The sequence below is a fragment of the Rhinoderma darwinii genome, chromosome 5, assembly GCF_050947455.1.
Source record: "Rhinoderma darwinii isolate aRhiDar2 chromosome 5, aRhiDar2.hap1, whole genome shotgun sequence".
In the NCBI taxonomy this organism is placed as follows: domain Eukaryota; kingdom Metazoa; phylum Chordata; class Amphibia; order Anura; family Rhinodermatidae; genus Rhinoderma; species Rhinoderma darwinii.
The window spans coordinates 312,393,099-312,419,336 of record NC_134691.1 but is presented as its reverse complement, the minus strand read 5'-3'; the positions used below and the strand labels follow the sequence as shown (position 1 = coordinate 312,419,336).

General features: G+C 40.8%; 1 protein-coding gene across 15 annotated transcripts in view; it reads right to left on the bottom strand.

Annotated features, from left to right (window-relative positions):
• Positions 1-26,238, bottom strand: part of PARD3 (par-3 family cell polarity regulator) — a 527,506-nt gene that overhangs the window by 225,832 nt on the left and 275,436 nt on the right. For all 15 annotated transcript variants that reach the window (XM_075827466.1, XM_075827455.1, XM_075827461.1 and 12 more), the window contains 4 exons: positions 24,831-25,210; positions 17,274-17,413; positions 15,460-15,588; positions 13,160-13,198 (listed from right to left, as the gene is read on the bottom strand). In XM_075827466.1, coding sequence (XP_075683581.1) covers positions 13,160-13,198; positions 15,460-15,588; positions 17,274-17,413; positions 24,831-25,210 — 688 coding nt within the window. The remainder of the gene's footprint in view (positions 1-13,159; positions 13,199-15,459; positions 15,589-17,273; positions 17,414-24,830; positions 25,211-26,238) is intronic.

Here is a 26,238-nt window from a genome sequence, read left to right as displayed (position 1 = left end):
GCAACGTGTCAATAGATTGTGACTTGCAGACGACTGTTAGTATGATGTTTGGTGCGTGTTGTTTTCTTACCACACTAAATTCTTAACCCCTTCCCGACATTTGACGTACATGTACGTCATGGAAAGTACTGACTTCCCGCATCTTGCCGTACATGTACGTCAAACGTTTGGCACCGGCTCAGAAGCTGAGCCGGTCCCATCATCACCGGATCTCAGCTGTATCTTACAGCTGACATCCGACTGTAACGGCGGGGACCGAAATTAGCTTCGATCCCCGCCATTAACCCCTTAAGTGCAGCGCTCAAACGCGATCGCTGCACTTAAGGTGTTTGCAGCTCATCGGAACCCCAGTAATGAAATTGCCGGGGTTCCGGTGGCTGCAATGGCAACCGGAGGCCTAATACTGGCCTCCCGGTCTGCCTAGCACCGAAGCCGGTCAAGATCCGCCCGGCGGCGGAGCCTGATCGGCTTCCGTAGCTGCCGGCAAGATGGCGCCGGGTCAGGAGCTGATCCGGCGTCATCAGCGGTGGAAGTCAGCTGTACTGTACAGCTGACATCCACCTGTAACGGCAGGAACCGGAGCTAGCTCCGATCCCTGCCATTAACCCCTTCGATGCAGCAATCGAAAGCGATTGCTGCATCGTAGCGGTTACAAGCAGATCGCCAGCCCTGACAGGCAATCGGGACTGGCGACTGCTGTTATGGCAACAGGAGACACAATGGTCTCCTGCTCTGCCATTACGGAAGCCGATTTAGGCCCCGCCGGGAGGCGAAGCCTAAACGGCTTGCTGTCAGTGAATGACTGACAGATCTAATACATTGCACTACATAGGTAGTGCAATGTATTAGAAAAAAAAAAATCTGACCGTTGGACCTTCAAGTCCCCTAGTGGGACTTGAGAAAAAGTGTAAAAAAAGTATAAAAAAGTGTAAAAAAAAGTGCAAAAAATAAAAGTTTGAAAACAATAAAAGTTTCAAGTAATCAAATAACACACAATCCCCCTTTTACTCTTATCAAGTCCTTTATTATTGAAAAATAATAATAAACTATATGTATTTGGTATCGCCACGACCGTAACGACCGGAGGTATCAAAATATTATATTATTTATTGCACGCGGTGAACAGCGTAAAAAAAACCCGTAAAAAACGTTACCAGAGTTTGTTTTTTAGTCACTTTGCCCTACAAATATTACAATAAAAAGTGATCAAAAAGTCGCACGTATCCAAAAATGGTACCTATAAAAACTATAGCTCGTCCCACAAAAAACAAGCCCTCATACAACTCCGTCGACAAAAAAATTAAAACGTTATGGTTCTCACAACTTGGCGACAGAAAAAATACATTCTTTTTACAAAAGTAATTTTATTGTGCAAAAAGTTGTAAAACATAAAAAAGTTCTATAAATGAGGTATCGCCGGAATCGTACTGACCCGCAGAATAAAGGTAACATGTAGTTTATAATGCGTGGTGAACTCTGTATAAAAAAAAACCAAAAAAAGCTGTGCCAGAATTGCGTTTTTTGGTTTACCTGGCATCCCAAAAAATAGGATAAAAGGTGATCAAAAAGTCACATGTACCCCAAAATGGTACCAATAATAACTACAGCTCGTCCCGCAACAAACCAGCCCTCATACCGCTACGTCTATGAAAAATAAAATTAGTTATGGCTCCAATAAGTCAGGAAATAAAAAAATATGCAGTTGTGCCCGAGGAGAACATTTCTTCTGTTTCAAGAGGCGATTTATCAAGGACCTAAAATTAGGGAACCAGGAAGGGAGGGCCCAATCATATCCGATGGAAGCGACGGTGCCCGTATTATACCAGGATAATACTTTCCCAGCAAAATTCCCCAAACTACAAAGGCGCGGAGTGTGGACCAAAAGGGGGATAAGAAATGACACCATTTATCAGTGCGACACCGGCCTGTGCAGAAAGGATTGCTTCACAGCGTAACACACATCTATGGATTATTTTTATTTTTTTATACCACCTGACTATGCCCCTTATATACTCCGCCCCGCTTACATGTACCCCCACATTATAAAACACCAGCAATACTCAAACAAATATAGTACCAAGCAAAATCCGCTCTCCAAAAGCCAAATGGTGCTCCCTCGGCCCTGAACCCTACAGCGTGCCCAAACAGCAGTTTCCTTCAACATATATGGCACCGTCATACCCGTGAGAACCCTTTTAACAATTTTTGTGGTGTGTGTCTCCAGCGTCATAAGCTGGGCATGACATATTTGCCACTGAATGGCATATCTAGGGAAAAATATAAATTTTTAATTTGCACCATCCGCAGCGTATTCATTTATGGAAAAGACCTGTGGGGTGAAAATGCTCACTACACCCCTTAATAAATGCCTTGAGGGGTGCAGTTCCATAATGGGGTCACTTATCAGGGGTTTCTTTTTATTATTTCACATCTGAGCCTCTGCAGTTGTGAACCAATACTTTGTAAATCGCCAAATTAGGCCTCCACTCCGCATGGTACTCTTCACTTCTGAGCCCTGTCATATGTCCAGACAAAAGATTAGGGCCACATGTAGGGTGTTTCTAAAACCGGGAAACACCGCATAATAATTAGAGAGCTGTCTTGTTATGGTGGCACAAGCCGGGCACCACATATTGGCATATCTATGGAAAAAAATCCCATTTTCACTCTGCAACATTGAGCGCACACTAATTTCTACAAAACACCTGCAGGGTTAAAATGCTTACTACACCCCTTGGTAAATGCATTGAGGGGTGTAGTTTACAAAATGGGGTCACTTCTGGGGGGTTTCCACTGTTTTGGGCCCACAGGTGCCCAGAAACCAATCCAGCAACATCTGCACTCCAAATGGCGGTCCTTCCCTTCTGAGCCCTGCCGTTTGCCCAAACAGCAGTTTATGACCACATATGGGGTATTGCCGTACTCGGGAGAAATAGCTTTACAAATGTTGGGTTCTTTTTTTCCTTTATTTGTTGAGAAAATGAAAAAATTTGCGCTAAAGCTACGTCTTATTGAAGAAAAAGGACTGTTTTTATTTTCACTGCCTAATTCTAATAAATTCTATGAAACATCTGTGGGGTCAAAATGCTCACTACACCCCTAGATGCATTCTTCAAGAGGTGTAGTTTCCTAAATGGAGTCCCTTTTTGGGCGTTTTCATTGTTTTGTCCCCTCAGGGGCTTTGCAAATGTGACCTGGCCTCCGCAAATCATTCCTGCTAAATGTGATCTCAAAAAGTCAAATAGTGCTCTTTCCCTTCTAAGCCCTGCCGTGTGTCCAAACAGCCGTTTATTACCACATGTGGGGTATTGTTTTACTCGGGAGAAATTGCTTTACAAATTTTGTGGTGCTTTTTCTCCTTTAGTCCTTCTGGAAATGAGAAAAAATTAGCTAAACCTACATTTTCTTTGAAAAAATGTAGATTATTATTTTCAGGGCCTACTTCCAATAATTTCTGCAAAAAAACTGTGGTGTCAAATCGCTCACTATACCCCTAGATAATTTCCTCAATGGGTGTTGTTTCCAAAATGGGGTCACTTGTGGGGGGTTTCCACTGTTTTGTCCCCTCAGGGGCTTTGTAAATGTAACATGGCCTCCGCAAACCATTCCTGCTAAATTTGAGTTCCAAAAGCCAAATGGCGCTCTTTCCCTTCTCAGCCTCGCCGTGTGTCCAAACAGCCGTTTATTACCACATGTGGGGTACTGTTTTACTCGGGAGAAATTTCTTTACAAATTTTATGGTGATTTTTCTCCTTTAGTCCTTGTGGAAATGAAAAAAAATTAGCTAAACCTACATTTTATTTGAAAAAATGTAGATTTTCATTTTCACAGCCTACTTGCAAAAATTTCTGCAAAAAACCTGTGGGGTCAAAATGCTCACTATACCCCTAGATAATTTCCTCAAGGGGTATAGTTTCCAAAATGGGGTCACTTGTTTGGGGTTTTCACTGTTTTGTCCCCTCAGGGGCTTTGTAAATGTGACATGGCCTCCGCAAACCATTCCTGCTAAATGTGAACTCCAAAAGCCAAATGGCGCTCTTTCCCTTCTCAGCCACGCCGTGTCTCCAAACAACCGTTTATTACCACATGTGAGGTATTGTTTTACTCGGGAGAAATTGCTTTACAAATTTTGCGGTGCTTTTTCTCCTTTAGTCCTTGTGGAAATGAGAAAAAAAATCGCTAAACCTACATTTTCTTTGAAGAAATGTTGATTTTAATTTTCACGGCCTACTTCCAATAATTTCTGTAAAAAACCTGTGCGGTGAAAATGCTCACTACACCCCTAGATAATTTCCTTGAGGTGTCTAGTTTCCCAGATGGGGTCACTTTTGGGGGATTTTGACTGTTTTGGCACCGCAAGAGCCCTTCAAACCTGACATGGTGCCTAAAATATATTCTAACAAAAATAAGGCCCCAAAATCCACTAGGTGCTCCTTTGCTTCTGAGGCCGGTGTTTCAGTCCAGTAGCACGCTACGGCCACATGTGGGATATTTCCTAAAACTGCAAAAACTGGGCAACAAATATTGAGTTGCATTTCTCTGGTAAAACCTTCTGTGTTATAAAAAAAATTGTATTAAAAATGTATTTCTGCAGAAAAATATGAAATTTGTAAATTTCACCTCTACTTTGCTTTAATTCCTGTGAAATGTTTAAAGGGTTAAGACATTTTCTAAATGCTGTTTTGAATACTTTGAGGGGTGAAGTTTTTAAAATGGGGTGACTTTTTTGGGGTTTCTAATATATAAGGCCCTCAAAACCACTTCACAACTGAACTGGCCCCTGTAAAAATAGCCTTTTGAAATTTTCTTGAAAATGTGAGAAATTGCTGCTAAAGTTCTAAGCCTTGTGAGGTCATAGAAAAATAAAAGGATGTTCAAAAAACGATGCCAATCTAAAGTAGACATATGGGGGATGTTAATTAGCAACAATTTTGTGTATTATAACTGCCTGTCTTACAAGCAGATACATTTAAATTGAGAAAAATGCTAATTTTTGCAATTTTTCGCTACATTTTGGTGTTTTTCACAATTAAATACTGAACATATCGAGCAAATTTTGCCAGTAACATAAAGTCCAATGTGTCACGAGAAAACAATCTCAGAATCGCTTGGATAGGTGAAAGCATTCCGGAGTTATTACCACATAAAGTGACACATGTCAGATTTGAAAAATGAGGCTCTGTCAGGAAGGTCAAAAGTGGCTAAAGAGGGAAGGGGTTAATATTGCCAAGACTTTGTAGAGGAAAAATGTAAACTTCCTTCACATGCCAGCTAACTCTTGTTGAACCCTATTTGCACGTATACATTAAAATTAATTATTCCCATTATCTAAGTTAATACATCACATCTGGCAGGGATTGTTTTTATGCAATTTGGCAGCAACTGTGAAATATCACTTGCCATTAATAATTTTGAAGCCGCTTCGAAAGTTTAATTTGCCTCCTACTTTAATAGGAAACGCTTGTTTGCTTGGACATCATTTCATGAAGGTAATAGCACCTCCTAGAGCGGGGGTCAGCAACCTTCGGCATTCCAGCTGTTGTAAAACTACAATTCCCAGAATGCCCTGACAGCCTTCGGCTGAAATAATAAATCCTTTGGCTTTCAGGGAATGCTGGGAGCTGTAGTGTCTCAACAGCTGGCATGTCGAAGGTTGCTGAACCTTGTCCTAGGGAAAATTATAGTCTAACGCCACTGAAGTAATGTGTATACACATAGGGTACTACGTATTTCAAACCTTGGCATGACTGGTTTAGTCTATTTTTTGGCCCAATCTGTTTAGATCCATAGGATCCAATAGGGACCCCCAACTATCAGCAGAACGAAGAGGGTGCAGAGCACGCCAAAGTCCGTGGCCTCTTCACTGTACCCATTGTTGGCCTACCAAATTCCAATTGAAAATCCTGGACAATTAAATTCAGTATGCCGAGCAGCCACTTGTCTTCCTGTGTGGGTGACCACTATTTAAGAACCACTTTGCTATACATTAGACAGTCTTTCCATGCGACAGAGGCTTTATTTAAGTCTGCCCCATTCCGCATGAAACGCTTGGACCTCATGCCACATCATTAAACCATAAAGAATTCACCGCCTGAAATGTATAGAAGCAATTCTCTAGACTTTTGCCCTGCAATGAACTACTTTAATAAGGAGGGAAAAAACCTTCAAATGATAAACTTACAAGCTTAGCCCGACACTTCAAAGATAAGTCTGAGTTTAATTTCAATGTACACTTGAAAAACATGAACCTGATGGATAATTTCAAAGAAATAAAATTTCTAGCATGTGATTTTTCATCCTTTAAGAAAATCAAAGCTTTGCAAAAAGGAATCAAATAACGACTTCCATATGTCTTATTATTCGGCTGTCTTGGGTAAAGTCACTAGGTGTCTCCTTTAATATGTATCCCACGTACGTTCACAATCTTACTCTTCTAACCTGCTGTGGGGACGGAACAGAATCAACATCCTGTAAAGGCTCAAACAATAGCCATAAATGTGGACGCGACATCAAGAGTGAGCGGTGTATTTTTATAAGACCGTATTAGCTAATTAAACCGGCGCAAGCCGAGTCTCCTGCAGCTTCGGGATAATTCTGCAGACAGACAATTGTTCATTTAAACCAGTTTTCATCCCTCCCAAGAAACCATTTCCCCTTAAGAGATTTGGAGATTCCAGTGATATTTTATTTACTTTAGAAATTGAAAATAAATGAAATTACCATTTTTCCGTAAGGCAACGGATACTAAATGTCTTTTACAAACTTTTTTTTTCCTATCCTTTTATCATGTATGACCATGAACGATGGGAGGGGAAGTCTTAACTTACAGAGAAAACATCTTCAGGAGGAAAAAGCCCAGAAATGCACAGAACAATCCAAATATTTCTGCTTTCAGGGCATTTTATTTATTTTAGAGCACATAAAATATCTTAAAAGGAAAACTAAACCTAAAAAAGCTAGAGAAATAAATAGGTGCCTTTTCTAGGTTTAGTGTTCGTTTAAGGCCTTGTCCACATGAAGCAGAATCGCTGCGTATTTTCACTCTAGAATTGCGGAAGGAAAATACACAGAAGAATACAGTAGCTGCAAAGTGGGTGAGATTTAACAAGTCTCATCCACACGCTGCGTAAAATTTCCGAGCAGAAATGTACCTGCGATGCGTATATTTCGTACCGCAGCTTGTCAATTCCTGCTGTGGAAAGTGGACTGAATTGCTGTGTTTTTCGGGAGATATCACCATCTCCCAGCATTGAAAAAATCTTTTACTTGAACACTATCATTTCAGTCTCAGTCAACAGATATCTATGCACTGTAAGGCCTCATGCACATGGACATATTACAGTTCCATAAGACCTTACAATTGTATAGGGCACATGGAAGCATATTTTCACAATACAGATTTGACAGATAAAAGTTATGACATGTTCCATCGTATGTCTTATCACTGAGCTCTTGTTCCTTAACCCCTTCCCGCTCCTTGACGTACTATTACGTCATGGCAGCTGTATCGTTCGCGCTCCATGCCGTAATAGTACGTCTCGGGAGTAACGGCCGTTTCGGCCGTCCTCCCGACACATACAGGAGCTGTGACGCTGCTGTCTTGTTCAGCAGCTGTCACAGCTCCTACAGCGGGGACCGATCGCTGTGTCCCCGCTGATTAACCCCTTAAAAGCCGCGTTCTATAGAGATCGCGGCTTTTTAGGGGTTAAGCTGCCATCGCCGGCCTGCTACGCGATAGCGGCCGGCGATGGTGACTATGGCAACCGGACACCAAACAATGGCGTCCGGCTATGCCATAGACGGAAGCCTAGTGGGTCCTGACAACGTCAGGACCCACTATGCTTGCTGTCAGTGAGTAGCTGACAGTTCTAATACACTGCACTACGCATGTAGTGCAGTGTATTAGAATAGCGATCAGGGCCTCCTGCCCTCATGTCCCCTAGTGGGACAAAGTAATAAAGTTAAAAAAAAGTTAAAAAAAGATGTGTAAAAATAAGAAAATAAAAGTTTTAAAAGTAATAAAAGTAAAAGTCCCACTTTTTCCCTTATCAGGCCTTTATTATAAATAAAAATATATAAACAAACAAATAAACTATACATAATTGGTATCGCCGCGTCCGTAACGGCCTGAACTACAAAATTATTTTGTTATTTATCCCGCACGGTGAACGCCGTAAAAAAAAATATTAATAAACCGTACCACAATCACAATTGTTTGGTCACTTCACCTCCCAAAAAATGGAATAAAAAGAGATCAAAAAGTCGCATGTACCTAAAAATGGTACTGATGGAAAATACAGTTCGTTACGCAAAAAATAAGTCCTCGCACGGCTTTATTGATTGAAAAATAAAAACGTTATGGCTCTTAGAATAAGGTAACACAAAAAGTGAATGATTGTTTACAAAACGTACTTTATTGTGCAAACGCCATAAGACATAAAAAAAAACTATAAACATCTGGTATCGCCGTAATCGTATCGCCCCGCAGAATAAAGTGAATGTGTCATTTATAGCGCATGGTGAACGCTGTAAAAAAAAAAGTATACAAAAACAATAGTACAATTGCTGTTTATTAGTCACCACGCCACCTAAAAATGGAATAAAAACTGATCAAAAAGCCGCATGCACCCCATGAAAACTACAATGGATTCCTCAAGGGGTCTAGTTTCCAAATTGGGGTCACTTTTGGGGGGTTTCCAATGTTTTGGCACCACAAGACCTCTTCAAACCGGACATGGTGCCTAATAAAAAAGAGGGCTCAAAATCCGCTAGGTGCTCCTTTGCTTCGGAGGCCGGTGCTTCAGTCCATTACCGCACTAGGGCCACATGTGGGATATTTCTCTAAACTGCAGAATCTGGGCAATAAGTATTGAGTTGCGTTTCTCTGATAAATCCTTTTGTGTTATAAAAAAAATGGTATAAAAAGAGTAAATGTCACCTCTACTTTGCTCTAAATTTCTGTGAAACACCTAAAGGGTTCATAAACTTTCTAAATGCTGTTGTGAATACTTTGAGGGGTCTAGTTTCTAAAATGGGGTGTTTGATAGGGGTTTCTAATATATGGGCCCCTCAAAGCAACTTCAGAAATGAACTGGAACCTAAAAAAATAAATAAATGAGGCAATACTTCGCTTCTTACATTATACTGATAATGAGCCGTGCCCACTCCGAGATGACCCCAGTTTTGACCGTTTGTATAAACGGAGACCCCTATTAGACCGTTCCAGTGCCCGGTTTTCCCAAGCATACACCCCCGAGAAGTGTTTTTCTATTGATGAGTCCCTGGTACATTTTAAAGGGAGGGTTCAATTCCGCCAGTACCTGCCAGGTAAGAGGGCAAGGTATGGCGTGAAGATGTATAAGCTGTGTGAGAGTGCATCAGGGTATACCTACAGGTTTAGGATATATGAAGGAAAGGCCACCCCCAAACCAGACTGCATCCTGGACTACAATAGGTACATGGGAGGGATGGACTTGTCAAATCAAGTCCTGAAGCCCTACAGCGCCATGCGGTGAGGTATAAGAAGCTGGCCGGGCACATCATACAGATGGCTTTGTACAATGCGTATGTGCTACGTCGATGTGCAGGCCAGAGGGGAACTTTCCTGGAATTTCAAGATCTAATCTTTAGGGACCAGGAAGGGGGGGCGCATCGTACCAGGGCAACACTTTCCAGGAGAAGGTCCCCAAACCGGTGGAAAGGGAAAGAGTCAAAAGAGGTGCAGAGTCTGCTATAAGAGGGGGATAAGGAAGAACACAATATACCAATGTGACACGTGTCCCGAAAAACCAGGGCTCTGTATAAAAGATTGTTTTAAAATGTATCATACATCCCTTGATTTTCAATTTACCCTGATGCACTCCGCACAGCTTACCCCCCTCATCTTTCCCTTCTGAGCCCTGCCGTATGCCCAGGCAGCTGATAACAGCCACATGTAGGGTATTGTCGTACCCAGGAGAACCCACATGACAATTTAAGGGGTGTATATCTCCGGTGGCGCATGCTGGGCACACTATATTGGACACTGAAATGGCATATACATATATAAAATTGCAAATCTCACACTGCACCATCTGCTGCGCATTATCTTTTACACAGTACCTGTGGGGTCAAAATGCTCACTACACCTCTAGATGAATGTCTTAAGGGGTGTAGTTTTTAAAATGGGGTCACTTCTCGGGGGTTTCAACTGTACTGGTACCTCAGGGGCTTCTGCACACATGACTTAGCACCAGAAAAGCTCCAGTAGGCCAAATGGTGGTCCTTTCCTTCTGAGCCCTCCCATGGGCCCAAAGGGCAGTTTATCACCACAAATGGGGTATTGCCGCACTAAGGACAAATTGGGCAACAAAATGGGGTATGTTGTTCCTTGTGAAAATAAGAAATTTTGATCAAAAATGACATCTTATTGGAAAAAATATCATTTTTTTCATTTCACAGCCCAATTCAAATAGGTGCTGTGAAAAAACTGTGTGGTCAAAATGATAACAAAAACCATAAATGAATTCCTTGAGGGGTGTAGTTTCCAAAATGGGGTCACTTCTGGTGGGTTTCCATTGCTTTGATACCTCTGGGGCTCTGCAAATGCGACATGGCACCCGAAAACCAATCCAGCAAAATCTGGACTCCAACAAACACATAGCGCTCCTTTCCTTCTGAGCCCTCCCATGGGCCCAAACGGCAGTTTATCACCACAAATGGGGTATTGCCGCACTAAGGACAAATTGGGCAACAAAATGGGGTATGTTGTTCCCTGTGAAAATAAGAAAATTTGATCAAAAATGACATTTTATTGGAAAAAATATCATTTTTTTCATTTCACAGCCCAATTCAAATAGGTGCTGTGAAAAAACTGTGCGGTCAAAATGATAACAAAAACCATAAATGAATTCCTTGAGGGGTGTAATTTCCAAAATGGGGTCACTTCTGGTGGGTTTCCATTGTTTTGATACCTCAACGCCTCTTCAAACCTGGCATGCTGCCTAAAATATATTCTAATAAAAAAGAGGCCTCAAAATGCACTAGGTGCTTCTTTGCTTCTAGGGCTTGTGTTTTAGTCCACGAGCGCAGTAGGGCCACATGTGGGACATTTCTAAAAACTGCAGAATCTGGACAATACATATTTAGTAGTGTTTCTCTGGTAAAACCTTCTCTGTTACTAAAAAAAAATTGAATAAAATTGAAATTCAGCAGAAAAAATGAAATTTGCAAATTTAATTTCCACTTTGCTTTAATTCCTGTGAAATGCCTGAAGGGTTAAAAAACTTTCTATATGCTGTTTTGAATACTTTGAGGGGTCTAGTTTTTAAAATGGGGTGTTTTATGGGGGTTTCTAACACATAGTCCCCTCAAATCCACTTCAGAACTGAACTGGCACCTTCAAAAAAAGGCTTTTGAAATTTTCTTAAGAATATGAGAAATTGCTGTTTATGTTCTAAGCCTTGTAACGTCCAAGAAAAATAAAAGAATGTTCAAAAAACGATGCCAATCAAAAGTAGACATATGGGAAATGTGAACTAGTAACTATTTTGGGTGGTATAACCGTCTGTTTTTCAAGCAGATGCATTTAAATTCTGAAAAATGCTATTTTTTGTAAATTTTCTCTAAATTTTGCAATTTTTCACAAATAAAGACTGAATATATCGACCAAATTTTACCACGAACATGAAGCCCAAAGTGTCACGAGAAAACAATCTCAGAATCGCTTGGATAGGTTTAAGCATTCCGACGTTATTAACACATAAAGTGAAATATGTCAGATTTGAAAAATGGGCTCTGAGCCTTAAGGCCCAAACTAGGCTGCGTCCTTAAGGGGTTAATGGCGCTGCATGGAGCACCGTACAGCGCCACACGTCATTGCGGTTCCCTATTACGAAGCCATAGGGTACTGCACATGCCACCATACAGTCTCCACTCAGGAGAGTTGTATTCTCTTTCCCACAAATATCTTGAATGGAGCGCCACACTAAGCCTCTCCAGCTCCTTAGTATGGAGCCACAGGGGCCGGTGTCTGCGGTCATAGAGCCTCCCACCAGGAGTTTCCTACACTGTTTCCGTAACTCCCGACCATGTAATCAGTAAGTGGCCGGGAGGCAGCGTCAACACAAAAAGCTAGACCAGCGTTTAGGGGGCCCCAAACTAGAGATAGGTGCGGGTCCCAGAGGTGGGACCCGCATCTATCTGACATTTATGACATATCCTGTGGATACATTTCCAAAAAAAGTAGTAGGACAACAGCACACACCTCAAGGCTTGAGAAAGACCCTTCACTCACTATTGGTCGAAACGTTGCCTGTTTGTTGCGGATGTCTTGACAATAAACATACTATTTTTAATACTTGGAGACGTGTGCTGCTGTCCTACTACTTTTTTTTTTGAAAATTGCATTATGCCAGAGTGGGTTTGCCTGGCTTGACAACGTGCACCGTACCAGAGCACGGGACCTGTGATGCTTCATTACCGATCAATTTGGATCAATATCCTGTGGATACGTCATAAATGTCCCTCATGGAAAAACCCCTTTAAGTAACTCTTATTGGTGATCATGCACCTATAGCACTATCAGGGCCTATTCTGTACCGCTGTATGTATCCAATTTCTGACAGTGATTTCGTATGGAGAAAAATAAATAAATATTCCATTTTCCAACACATGCTATATTAGAGTATTGTCCCCTAGAAGCATTTCTTCTAGAGGGAGATACGGTATCTCGAGAGGAGACCATTAACAGTGGCACATGATGTGCCAGTGTGTCTGTAATATGGAACTGAAGTCCTCCGGCAACAACTACAATTCTTTTGTCGAAAGTTTTACCATCGGCACGAATATTGTGGAAAAAAAATTAATTGTCTATAAAAACTCTGTATGCTTATTAGGCAAATCAGTCATTTTTATAGGAGGTGGTACCAGCAGCTATCGCCAGAACATGGAAACCCCGACTGCTGCATCCAGGCGGAGAATAAAGGGAGAGATAGCTGCGCATGTCGGCGCTTCTTTCCGTTCATCTCTATGCGAATTATAAAAATAGCCGAACCAATCTGCGGACCCGCACCTATCAGAAGTTTATGGTATGTCCTGCAGATATGCCACAAATGTTTATGATGGAAATAACCCTTTTACTGTAATTATTGTCTAATAAAGTGAATATTAAAGTACTTACCGGCTCTCTTGTAGTGGGTACTGGTATTATTTCAGGAGTCTAAAATAAAAAAAAACAGATATTGATGATAACTGTAATAAGAGGCCGCCGCATGAAGATCATTGTATGAATAATTTAAAGTTTCTAATCCAATATTTACCAGAATCCCAAAATGGTTTATATTCTATGTATCTATAATAAACTCTATGGATTTTTACACTTTTCCCCATTCAGGAGGTATTGAATGGGACACGAGTGAAGCTCTATAGATCAATGGGACCAGGTACAGTATTAAAGAACGAGAACTATTTCTCAGCACTCATTTCTGTAAGTAAAAACATCAACACACACGATAAATTTCTGATTAACTCCTTAGTAAAAAAAAAAAACACAAGATGAAATTAATCAGCCGCAAATAAATGGAGGCCTTGGAATATTTAGAAACAATAATTAGTCATTTATCAAAAAATCTGAATAACTGCACCATCTGGGCATGACATGAACATCATGCCAGCGCACAGAATAACGACAGCCCAGCCATGTGACTGGTTGTCGCTGACACCAACTCAAATCCAGTTGTCACAGCTTGTGCACAGATAAATGATATTCAAAACTCCAGCTGTACTGTGAATGAGGGGCTCATCTGCTTGACACACAATAAAAGCACCAGTTCCCACAATCTTAGGTCAACACAAATCATATTCAAGAAGAACAGTGCAGCCCGAGAAGGCGTTGTGAAGGCAAAGCATAAAGCTGCTGGAAATCAGTTCATAATGAGACTATTAAAGGCTTGATCCCCCTGCACGGAATACCATGTATAACTACGGGGAAAATTGGAAATCCAACAATGGAACATTATAACAAATTTGTTTCAAACACATCTTAGTCTGCCTAACAAATGTGCATCGATAGACAGGATAAATAGGGCAGGATAGATAGATTTCCATCGCAATGACTACTGTTAAGATCATCGTAATGGTTAAAGAGGTTGTGCGGTCATAAGAAATGGATGGCCTATCCTCAGGATAGGCCATCAACATCTGATCATTGGGGGTCCGACTCCAGGCACCCCCTCCGATCAGCTGTTTTGAAGGCGCCACAACACTCATATGAGCGCGGTTTCTCCTTCATATCTATCACTACTCGTACTGTGAATCGCCGACACACATGAAGCGGCGGTTCACAGTATCACAGCTTTCTCCCATTCACATCAATAGGAGAAGGCAGTAATACTGTGACCCTCCGCTACCAGTGTGTCGGCGATTCACAGTACGAGCAGATAAGTAATGAAGGGGAAGCAGCGGCCATCACGATCTTATAACAGGACAACCCCATTATAGGTGCTTTCCAGTGCTATGTAGATAAAGCTTAATCACTTTTTTTAAATGAAAAGTTAAACAACTTTCTAATATACTTTGTGTTTTCATTCATCATCATTTTCAAGATAAAGGGTCATTGTACTGTGTGGGGGCCACTAAAGTGTCATTGTACTGTGTGGGGGCCACTAAAGGGTCATTATACTGTGTGTGGGCCACTAAAAGGTCATTATACTGTGTGGGGCCACTAAGGGGTTATCATACTATGTGGGGGCCACTAAGGGGTGATTATACAATGTGGGGGTAGCTATGGCAGCATTATTCTGTGTGAGGGCAACCATAGGGCCATTATTCTGTGTGGGGTCAACCATAGGGGCATTATTCTGTGTGGGGGCAACCATAGGGGCATTATTCTGTGTGGGGTCAACCATAGGGGCATTATTCTGTGTGGGGTCAACCATAGGGGCATTATTCTGTGTGGGGGCAACCATAGGGGCATTAATCCTGTGTGCGGGCAACCATAGGGGCAGCTATTGGGGAATTAGACTATGTTGAGCACTAAGTCCCTAGCTATGCCTTTGGCCGTCTCTGAGTGTAAACAGAGTGTTCATATCCACTGGCTGCACACAAATATCTTGAAAATGGGGAGGAATTGAAATTGTATATAAGAAAGAACTTTTCATTATTCAATGATTAGACTTCTGTATAGAAAAAGCGTTTAACAACCGCTAGTGCCATCCTATTGATAAAGGGATGAAGAACCTGAATATAACAATGTACAGTCGCTCTAACTGTGGGATGAGGACACTGGAGGACACCACGACCTTTAATAAAACTGCAATTAAACCTCATCTGTCGCTAGAAAAAAAAAAAAAAAAAAAAGATCTTGTTGCCCATATTACAGTTCCCTGGAAAAAAAACATGGAATCTGATTGGTTGCTATAGGCAAGAGAGAACATTTTTCTCTGACATTGTTTTGACAACGGAGGCCGATGATATTCTTACCAGCTCGCGTGGTTGGAAAGACTCATCTTGCCGGAGGACTAAAAGATTCACAGAGCCTCCCATTTTTGTGCTTCTCAGTAACGATACAACTTCTTCCTGGGTCCTCCCGGTCAAGTCTACACCATTCACCTTTAGGACAAAGGGAAAGCATGTTAAAACATCTCTTAATTCTTAAAACATCTAAAATCCCAGGGAAACCAAATCTAAAAGTTGAAGCGGAACCCAAAAAAAGACTACAATAAATGTAAAGAAACCTCCATGTAAAAAACAAAAACAAAAAACATATATACATTTACATTGTACGTGTATAACATAGGAAGCCACAGGAGAATGTCCGGCGAAACAGGTACTCGCATACCTCGTGCTTCACAAATAAAATGTAACTTTTCCTCACAATCTCACAGATGTGTTAGGCCTTGTTCATGAGTTCCGTTAGACCTTTCCATCCGAAGAACCGATGAGCGGAAAGCCAAACGGAAACCATAGCTTCCTTTTGAATTACCATTGATTCCATTTGGCTTTTCGTTCACGGGTTCCGCTGACCGAAAGGTCACACGGAACTCACGAACGGAAGCCCGACGCTCATGTGAACAGGCTATTTTACACCTTATGTAAAAAATAAATAAACTAGGGTAGAAAATAAAATGCATATATTACAATATGCGATTTTAAAAATAAATAGAATAATTCAACAATGTACAAATATATGTATACATATATTTTTTAATTTAAAAAAATTACTTTATATGATGGCTTAAACCATAAAAATTCCTTTTAATGTGGCATTCCCTGACTGCTTCCCCCTTCTAAATATTCTGGCAACCCCGCAGGCCACCGTGAATTGCAGTCCTAATTCCATTTCACAGCTGCATCACATTGGGCAAACATGTGTTCTGTGGGCAGCGTGAGGTCAGACCACGTAGTTTCTGATCTTATATTAGTAGTGGTTAAAAAGAGCTGCACAAATAATTCTGAGTCACTATGAAAACCGGAAATAGCGCAAGAGGAGAGGCGCTGACTACATTCAGCATGGTGCAAGGATAATGCATGCCGTCACTTAGCATGAAACAAAGATATATAGCAGTAAAGCCGGCGTGTATTAAAATGGTGGATGAATGTGTATCATAATATCGCAAAATCAAATTACAATATCAGCTCTGCTACATCTTTACATGACTGATTTTGAAGAAAATGTGATCCAGCAATTAATGATTATTTACAACATATGCACCTGCCTATGTAGACCTGTTACGAATTATGATAGATGGTAGGGCCGTGTGTGTGTATGTATATATATATTTTTTTTTATTTTTATTTTTTTCATGGCACCTATTAGGATTCACTAAACATACGCTGAGATGAGGTAAAATAGCTGCGGATAAGATCTAGTCCTTCCAAAAATTACAGGAAATGTGGACCACAACACGACCTACTAATAGTTCCAGTCACAGGTCACATAATTTGGAAAGGTAAATTTAGAGGCCAGAAAAAAACATCATGTAAGGAACCAATTTGCAATAACTGTATACATATGTTTTACTAACAGGAATGCAGACAATTTCCTTGAAGAGGAGAGGAAAGCTATGATCTTTATCTTTTTCATCATTGCTAGAGGTAAATCCAACAAGGACAATATACACTAAACAAAACAAAAATGGGGGTCATAATAAAACAATTAGAAAAAACTGCAATTTTCTTTCAATGCTTTAGAATATAAAAATCAACAAAGAAACGAGCACCACATGGAATTTTCTTAGATTCTTCTGGAAATCTATAAAACAAATTATAAATGAAATCTAAAGAAATAATACAACCTCTAATAATCTATCTGCGGCTTTTAATCTGCCATCTTGGATAGCTGCTCCTCTAGGAAGGATGTTTTTGACGTAGATCGGAGCTGAACCCCCGAGAGGGACATCTCTTGATGTTATGCTGAACCCCAAGCCTTCAGCCCCTGCAAAAGTTTAAAAAGGAAAAAAAAGTTTATTGTTATTTAAAAAAAGTTAAATAATAGAAATATGGCAAATTAAACGGGTCGGACGATGGTCAGGACCATTTTGTAGCTGCTCAAAGCACAGCAAAAAATTTTTTTTAACACCCCTAGAAGACTGGTGTAAATGTTCATCGTTTCCACCGCACAGGAATCTCCATCCAACATTTGCTCCTTTTAGGGCCCCATTGCACACGACCGTAAAAATTCTCCATAATTGCGGACCGTAATACGGTCCGCAATTAAGGACCCATTCAGTTCTATTGGCCGCAGACACCTTTCCGTATCGCTACGGACGGGTGTCCGTGCCGTAGAAATGTTCTGAAAATTATGGAGCATGTCCGTTCTTTTCCATTATGCGGGCCGTGCTCCCATACGTTGTACGGGAGCACGGCCCGAAAATGCGGGCGGCGGTAGACAGCCGGTCGTATCCGCAATCGTGGGCATGACCGTGTGCATGGGGCCTAAGTTTTTGATTTTCGAACCTGAACGTCTTCTATCCATCCGAGTTCACAAAAACTTCTATATTTCAATAAATTTGAAATGTGTATTAAACATTTTTAAATCCAGTTCTGCAAATTGCAGCATTAAATTACTGTCTACAGTGAGAAATTCAGTTTTGGAAGTGGTAAACGGAAAATGATTGTATAATCCTTTGTTGTTGGAGCCTCTCCACAGGGGTCCGGCAGAAGGGATGAGAGGCATCGCACGTCCCTGCCCGCCTCCTGCTGGGTAGAGATACAAGCATGGGATTAAATTATACACATTTAATAATATTGTGAAGGTTTTCGATATGAGTAGAAGCAATTATTACAGTTTTCAGGCTTCTATCTGTATATTAGGTTGGTAGCTTCCATATACACTGCATTGCAACTGGAAATTAATCTGTTAGTAGAGAACCCATAAAGGTTTACCCGTAGAATGCGATTTCCATTAATTTGCTGAATGTAATTTTGTTTACAAACTATCACGAGTTTCTCAAGACACTGTTACATGATGACCGATAATTAGGAAAAACATGAAGTCTGGATAATTAAAACTCTGTTCCGCAGTTCAGGAAACTTCTCATTCTGGTGGGTTTTAATTAAAAGCTTTGCATTGAAGTGGGCATGCCTAAATGGACTTGGCTTTATTAGAAAATGACAAAATATGAAATGGCGGGCTACAGATACCAAGGAGCACAGAATTTACTCGAGGTTACATCAGAGAGTCTGTTCCTTGTCTGGCATGGGTGGAATTACAACTTGAACATTGGGGTTTGAAGAACACTATTGAATAATGAATCGACATTGCATTGAATTTCAGACAGGTTTGTAGCGTAAAGGTTGTCAGTGACATCTCTCGTGCTCTGTATGAATAGACTTGGCAAGCCAAAACAAATATGTTCTAGGTAATTGGCTTCCGGTAAATAATGCAGGATCCGATCCAGGTTATGCCATGCCATGTTTTAGCCGACTTCCCGTTTGCTTCAGTGTTCAATGGACTGTAATCAATTGTCCAGAAAACATTCTGGCAGGATTTGCACAGGTCTACAAGACAAATCCCATATCTATAAGATCAGGCGATTTTGTACCGTATGGCATGACCCTCCTCCGATTTGTGTCGCTTGCGCAAAGGGAAACCTTTATTACAGAAAAATTCACAGGTTGTCATCACTCGGCCTCTTACGTTCTCCTCTGCTTTCCTTTTTTTAACCCTTTAATGACCGCCGATAAGCCTTTTCACGGCGGTCATTAATGGGCTTTATTCTACAGTGCCGCCATTCTACGGCGCTGCTGTAGAATAAAGTAAACAGAGCAGGGAGCAGTCAAATCTCCCTGCTCTCAGCTGCCAGAGGCAGCTGAGGGCTGGGGGCGTCCCTGCTCTGCCGGGTGAGATCGTATTAGTATCGATCTCACCCATTTAACCCTTCAGATGCGGTGCACAATAGCGAGCACCGCATCTGAATGGTTTTGGAGAGAGGGAGGGAGCTCCCTCTCTCCCACCGACACCCGGCGATAAAATCGCCGAGTGTCAGTGTCTTCTATGGCAGCCGGGGGTCTAATAAAGGCCCCCAGGTCTGCCTGGACCGAATGCCTGCTAGATCATGCCGCAGGCATGACCTAGCAGATGCCTGTCCGTTTTAAACGGACAGGCAGTAATACACTGCAATACAAAAGTATTGCAGTGTATTACAATAGCGATCGGAGGATAGTAAAGTCCCCTAGTGGGACTAGTATAAAAGTAAAAAAAGTTTAATAAAGTTAATTTTAAAAAAAAGTGAAAAAAATAAAAAATGAAAAACCCAGCTTTTCCCCTTACAAAATGCTTTGCTATTAAAAAAAAATACAATAAAGCAAAAAAGTTACACATATTTGGTATCGCCACGTCCGTAACGACCCCGACTATAAAGCTGTTACATTATTTAACCCGCACTGTGAACGCCGTAAAAAATAAAATAAAAAACAATGGAAAAATTGCTGTTTTCTGTTAATCCTGACTTAAAAAAAATGTGATAAAAAGTGATCAAAAAGTCGCATCTACTCTCAAATGGTACCAATAAAAACTGCAAGTCGTCCCGCAAAAAACAAGACCTTATACAGCTATGCCGACGCAAAAATAAAAAAGTTACAGCTCTTCGAATATGACAATGGAAAAATGTAAAAAATGGCTTGGACATTAGGGCCCAGAATGCAAGCAGGGGGAAGGGGTTAAGAGGCAATTTAAAGGGCAAGTACCACCCCCTTACACATTTCCTTTACTAAGACAGAAAGAGGCAGACTGTCGGATAAAATAGGGAGGGATTAAAGAGAGCCCACAAGACTATTGCCCAGGGGGCCCACATAGACCTACAAATATCGATACACTTGATCACAAAATCTTAAACAGACCAGGGAAAGTCGTTCCTAAATATATTATATTGGTCTTCTTCCATTTAATAAATGAATATTTACGGACAATTGACTGCCAGAATTTTACTCTAATAAACGCATTTTTCAGAATGCATACTAAACCAGAAAGGCATTAGATAATTTTTCTGGCAGTGAAAAGCCCCATGTACATGTACCCGATCTGTTGTGGATTTTCTGTCCAGATTTGCGGTTGGAAAATTAGCAGCAGAAGACTGTCGCAGTCAGGTGCATGAGATTTACAAAATCCCATCCACACACTGCTGAAGGTTTTCCCACAGAAACCAGAGCATGCTGAGGATTATCAAATGCATTCTGGATTGTAACTGCGGAATTCGCAGTTTTTAATGTGAAGGGGTGAAATCCGTAGCAAAATTCGCACATGAACGTAATTTGCTACAGAAATGTTGTGGGAAATCCAGAGCATTGCCGTCCAGTGTGAGTTAGGGCTCATTCACACGAATGTGAAACTCGTCCGTGTGACGGCCATTAAAACAACGGCCGTCACACGGACCCATGTATTTCAATGGGGCCGTTCACACGACCGTGGACTATAGTCAGTGGGGGATCCGTTACAACACGTCCCGCACAGGTCCAGCCCTGATGCAGAAAACGGCAGTTTTTCACGTCCGAGGCGGGCTACATTCGTGTGAATGTAGCCTTAAGCTAAAGAGTAAGTTAGCTTAATTAAGAGACCAGACACACACAGAGACCAGAGAACAGACACACTTGATGATGTGTACTGACATACACTGCCAAAAAGCAGGGGCAAGTTTCCTGGCACAATCTATGGATTCACATGGATGTAGGGGGAGATTTACTAATCAAAATGTGCTGGAATTCTGGCATAAATTGCGTCAAATTTTTTAGTAGTTTTGGACAATTATGTACCTTTGACACTATTGAAAAGTAACAAATACCTAAAGATCGGAGTCTGACACCCCAAAGATTAATTAAAAAGATATAAATGTATTGAATCAAATACAAAATAAACATAACAAACACATTAAAAGCATAGAGATGATTGCCACAGTGCGGATAGACAACCAGACAAAGTACAAAATATGGCAGTGTATAGACAATGAAAGATAGGCTGTATAATACAATACACTGAATGTGCATAAATAAGGGCCACATAGTCCAAAAAAGCCTTCTCCCCTGATGTCAATTAAAACTATACATAGAAAGATAATCACAGCAGCCAAACGTATATGGACATGGTATGGTACACTATTGGATGTAGCAGTGCATACACCGATGTATTACCTCTGCACAATGTGCTAGAGCCCCTTACCCATGTCAGGAACCACATTGTCTGGCGTCAACCCCGACGCCCGCGTTTTGGCTGAAAGGCTTCGTCTGGGGGTGGTGTAAGAGGATGAAAACGAGCCAGGTGAGTTTATCACCTGTGATTTGCTCATTTAGGTTTAAATGACTCCTCCTTTTAACTCTCTTACACCACCCCCAGATGAAGGCTTTCAGCCGAAACGCGGGCGTCGGGGTTGACGCCAGACAATGTGGTTCCTGACATGGGTAAGGGGCTCTAGCACATTGTGCAGAGGTAATACATCGGTGTATGCACTGCTACATCCAATAGTGTACCATACCATGTCCATATACGTTTGGCTGCTGTGATTATCTTTCTATGTATAGTTTTAATTGACATCAGGGGAGAAGGCTTTTTTGGACTATGTGGCCCTTATTTATGCACATTCAGTGCATTGTATTATACAGCCTATCTTTCATTGTCTATACACTGCCATATTTTGTACTTTGTCTGGTTGTCTATCCGCACTGTGGCAATCATCTCTATGCTTTTAATGTGTTTGTTATTTTTATTTATATTTGATTCAATACATTTATATCTTTTTAATTCATCTTTGGTGTGTCAGACTCCGATCTTTAGGTATTTGTTTCATTCAGTGGGTTATCCACCGTTACCATCTTGTTTATTATGGGCCTGTATGCCCGTCCCCTTCAGACATTACATACCAATAGGGATGTACATTTACAATATATATTTTGGGGATTTTCTTGGTGCTCTCCATCTAGCTATATCACTATTGAAAAGTGTCTAGAGAAAATGGTGCTGCTATGAGTCGCAAAATGGGCCAGATTTCTAAGAAAAAAAAATCTGTGCACCTTTGTTTCCCAAAATACTGTTAGGTACGCCAGCCAAGAGGTGATGCGCAAAAAAATAAAAATAAATTGTCTAACATGTCTAGAGAGTTGCACTAAATTTATCAAACAGTGGGCACCATTTGGCGCAGTTTGTCTGTTCGGTCTGGTTTAATCCTATAGACCTCAAATACAGTATTAATATATCTGCCCCATTACTTTACATGACTAAAGTTGACAAACATCGAGGCTATTAAGACGCACAAAAATTGTTGACTGCAACGCTCCCCAAAAAGACACACATCACAATTTATCTACGATCACGTACAAACATGTATCCAGCTGTAAATCTCTCAATGACATAGATAATTATTTCTGTAATTAAAATTAGAGACAATTATCTACAAGAGCAGCCTCCATTACATTACTAATCTACTTGGAAACATTCAATTACTGTATGTCTAACGTGAATGTAATAGACACAGTTATGGATCATAAAAAGCATTCGATGCTCAAAAACTGACTCAATCACAACTTCAATCCAGATATAAAAATATTCCCATTGAGACCGCCTTTATTTATATTTTCCTCAGGATAAAATTATTTTTCGCACAATATTTAAATAGTCAATCAAAAATTGCCTCAAACTCTGGTCTGAGGAAGGAGAATAAATCAAAGAATATAATGAGATTGACAGAGAACGATGTAAAAGAGTCCGAAACTAAAATGTGCACACAGCGGCCCAGCATATGTGACCGTCATGATCTCTCCTATCTCTACCCATAATCCAAGGAGTCTTAGTTTTCTATCATTCACAAAGGAACAGTTGATGCAATCCAAAAAACATCTGACTCATTGAAAGTTGAGATTTACTGAGTATTACAGCCCTTTGGAAATGTGAATTAAATGCAATCCGTTGAAAAACGGCTTTTATAAAAGAAATTAAAAAAAATGGTATCAGCAGATTTCAGTTCATCTCCGATATATCCGTCTACAATAACATTTTTTTAGGACATTAAACTATTTTACAGACAGCTAGCTCATCATTCAGTCCATACAGTTAGACTTATCTGGTTTTAAAACTTAAGAAATTGCATATTTTCGTCCTCTTAAGGGCAGAAGATGTTTTGCACAATACGCGGAACAGATTATCGGCAAAAAACAATTTGTGTGGAGAGGATTAACTCAGTCGTTTTTCCTGTGAAAATCCATGAACTTAGATCGGTCACAGTAAATAAAGTGTGGCCCAGTGGCTCGGTGTTTAAGCAATGTTTCCAAACCAGGGTGTCCCCTGGACCCGGTTAGGGGTTCCTCAGAAGACAGAAAAAGAAGAGCTGTCACTTTTACAGTAGAGATGGAAACATGGTCAGGCTGCTCAAAGACAAAATGAGAGTTTGGGTCCATGTAGGTTTTAAACCATTAAATGGTAACTAAACTTGACACCCCCACCAATCGCTAAAACCAAGCGGAAGGAGCGCTCGTGTGAGCGCTGAGCAGCTTCGTTTCGGATCGGCTTCCCTCGGAAGCAGATGTAACGGTGTACCGGCCCATAGACTTTCTATTGAGTCCATCAGCTTTCTGAGAAAAGCAGGTCAGAAAGCAAGCGGCTCAGATCTCTTTCTTAAGCGCTTCTGATGCTTCGCTTTAGCAATCTGTGGGGGTCTCAGTGCTTGGACTCCCGACTGTTCAAAACTTCTGACATGTCACTATGACATGTCAGAAGTTTTCTGAAAGCTTAGATACCCTTTAACAAAGATGAATATAATATTGGAAATCACTGGGTTATATGTTCAAATTTGACCTGCAAAATTTTCATGGAGGTGATCAAGTTCATATGAGTATTCTACAAAAGAAGAGTTGTGAAATTGGAATGCTCTATGACTTATTATATTCTATTAGAAATAATGAAATAAGGAATTTGTTAACGACGAAGAGAACTTGCGATAAAGTTTGATCCGTTTGGATTACAATTTCATTGAAAAATCTTACTTCAATGAGAATTTGATTCTTTGCATATTCCCAATACTTTACATTTTTCAATGGAACTGCCCTTGAAGTTAATCAATTTAAAAACAAGGTTTAATACAGAAGACAAAAAAAACAAAAAAAATGATATTCAGTCCAAACTCTATGTGCACTACACTTAAAGGTGTCCAGGATTAGAAAAAATGGTCTACTTTCCTTCTAAAACAGCTCCACACCTGTCCACAGGTTGTGTGCGGTATTGCAGCTCAGCAACATTCACTTGGAGCTGAGCTGCAATTCCAGACACAACTCATGACAAGCATGGCGCTGTTTCTAGAAGAAAGCAGCCATGTTTTCTAATCCTGGACAACCCGTTTAACCGCATCACAGCAGTGTCACTGCTATCTTACCTTTTTTCAGCTGTATGTATAGCTTCTTTCCTTTTTTGGTATTATATCCACTGGGTGGAGGAGAGCTGACACCTCGCTGCGGTGATGGCGTTAGGCCAGTTGGTGGTTTTCCTGCTGCATTGATATTATGAGGTAGATGTGAGTAAGAGTCCATAGGCTCTGTCTGGTTTACTTGACGGGGGACTCTTTGTAGTGTCTGCTCAGGACCAGGACTGTGGAAATTTCTATTTTCAATGTACTGATCAGGGACATGTTGGTTGGAGTAGTAGCTGTTGTTCTCGCTTTGGGATAGTTGTTCATACGGTTCTTTGTTAACTGCTGGCACCACATGAAACCAGATCATGGGAGAGCGCATGGCTTGACGGAACATATGCTGAGCTCTGCATAAATGAGATAAGATAAGCAAATCACGATTAGTGAACTAGAAATTGCTATGAACATAATTATGCTTTCTAATTATGCAAAATATGCCGCTTTGTGCCACTACAGAGATGGAAAATTATATATAGGAAAAAAAAAAAGAAGAGAATTAAGACTTTACAATCACTTGTTAGCGTGTCACAGTTGGTCTCAATTAATTAGCATTTGTAAGGCTTCGTTCACATCTGCGCTAGGGTCCAGTTCCGATGGAAAATTTCCGCTTCCATCACCATTGATTTCAATGGTGACTGATCCGGTGCCAATGGTTTCTTCTTTGTCTCTGTTGTGCACGCTATTGATTCCGTCAAAACGACGGAATCCCTGCACAACTGAGGGACCGGATCCGTCACCATTGAAATCAAACCTTTGGTTTCCGTTTGGGTCAGTCAGGGTCTCGTTCCGACGGAACGGGACCCTAGCGCAGATGTGAACGAAGCCTTAGTCGTACAAAAAATGTATTAGTGTAAACAGCAACGCAAGAAATTTGGGTACATTTTCTGCTTGTTTAGACTGTACCAGAGTAGAGGGTACTAGGTTTAGGAATTTCAGTATCATAGGCCAGATAAAGAAGTATGAAGAGGTCATAAGAAGTATGAAGATTATTAAGCAGGGCTCCCTTGGGTTTCTTGGGGCCTAGTCAGGGATTTCCCAAAAGACAGAAGCAAAAGCTCTCACTTCTTCAGTACTTGCCCCTATATTAATAGCCCCAATCCAGCAGTCAGAAACTAAAAATGGCTTAAGACCAACCCCCCTATTATCGCCCGAGGGGCCATATGCACTTGCTACAGTACGAGCATGTGCGCAAACTGGAATTTCATTAAACTTTGTGTTTCACCTCATTTAATGTATACAATTTTTTACTTGAATGTGGATCTCAACCATCACTCAAAATTAATCAAAGGCATCAAATGTTGGAGACCTCTTATCTACCAAACTTCTCTTTAGTAAGAATGGGAGTTGTGGTACACTAGAAGTGGAAAAAAAATTC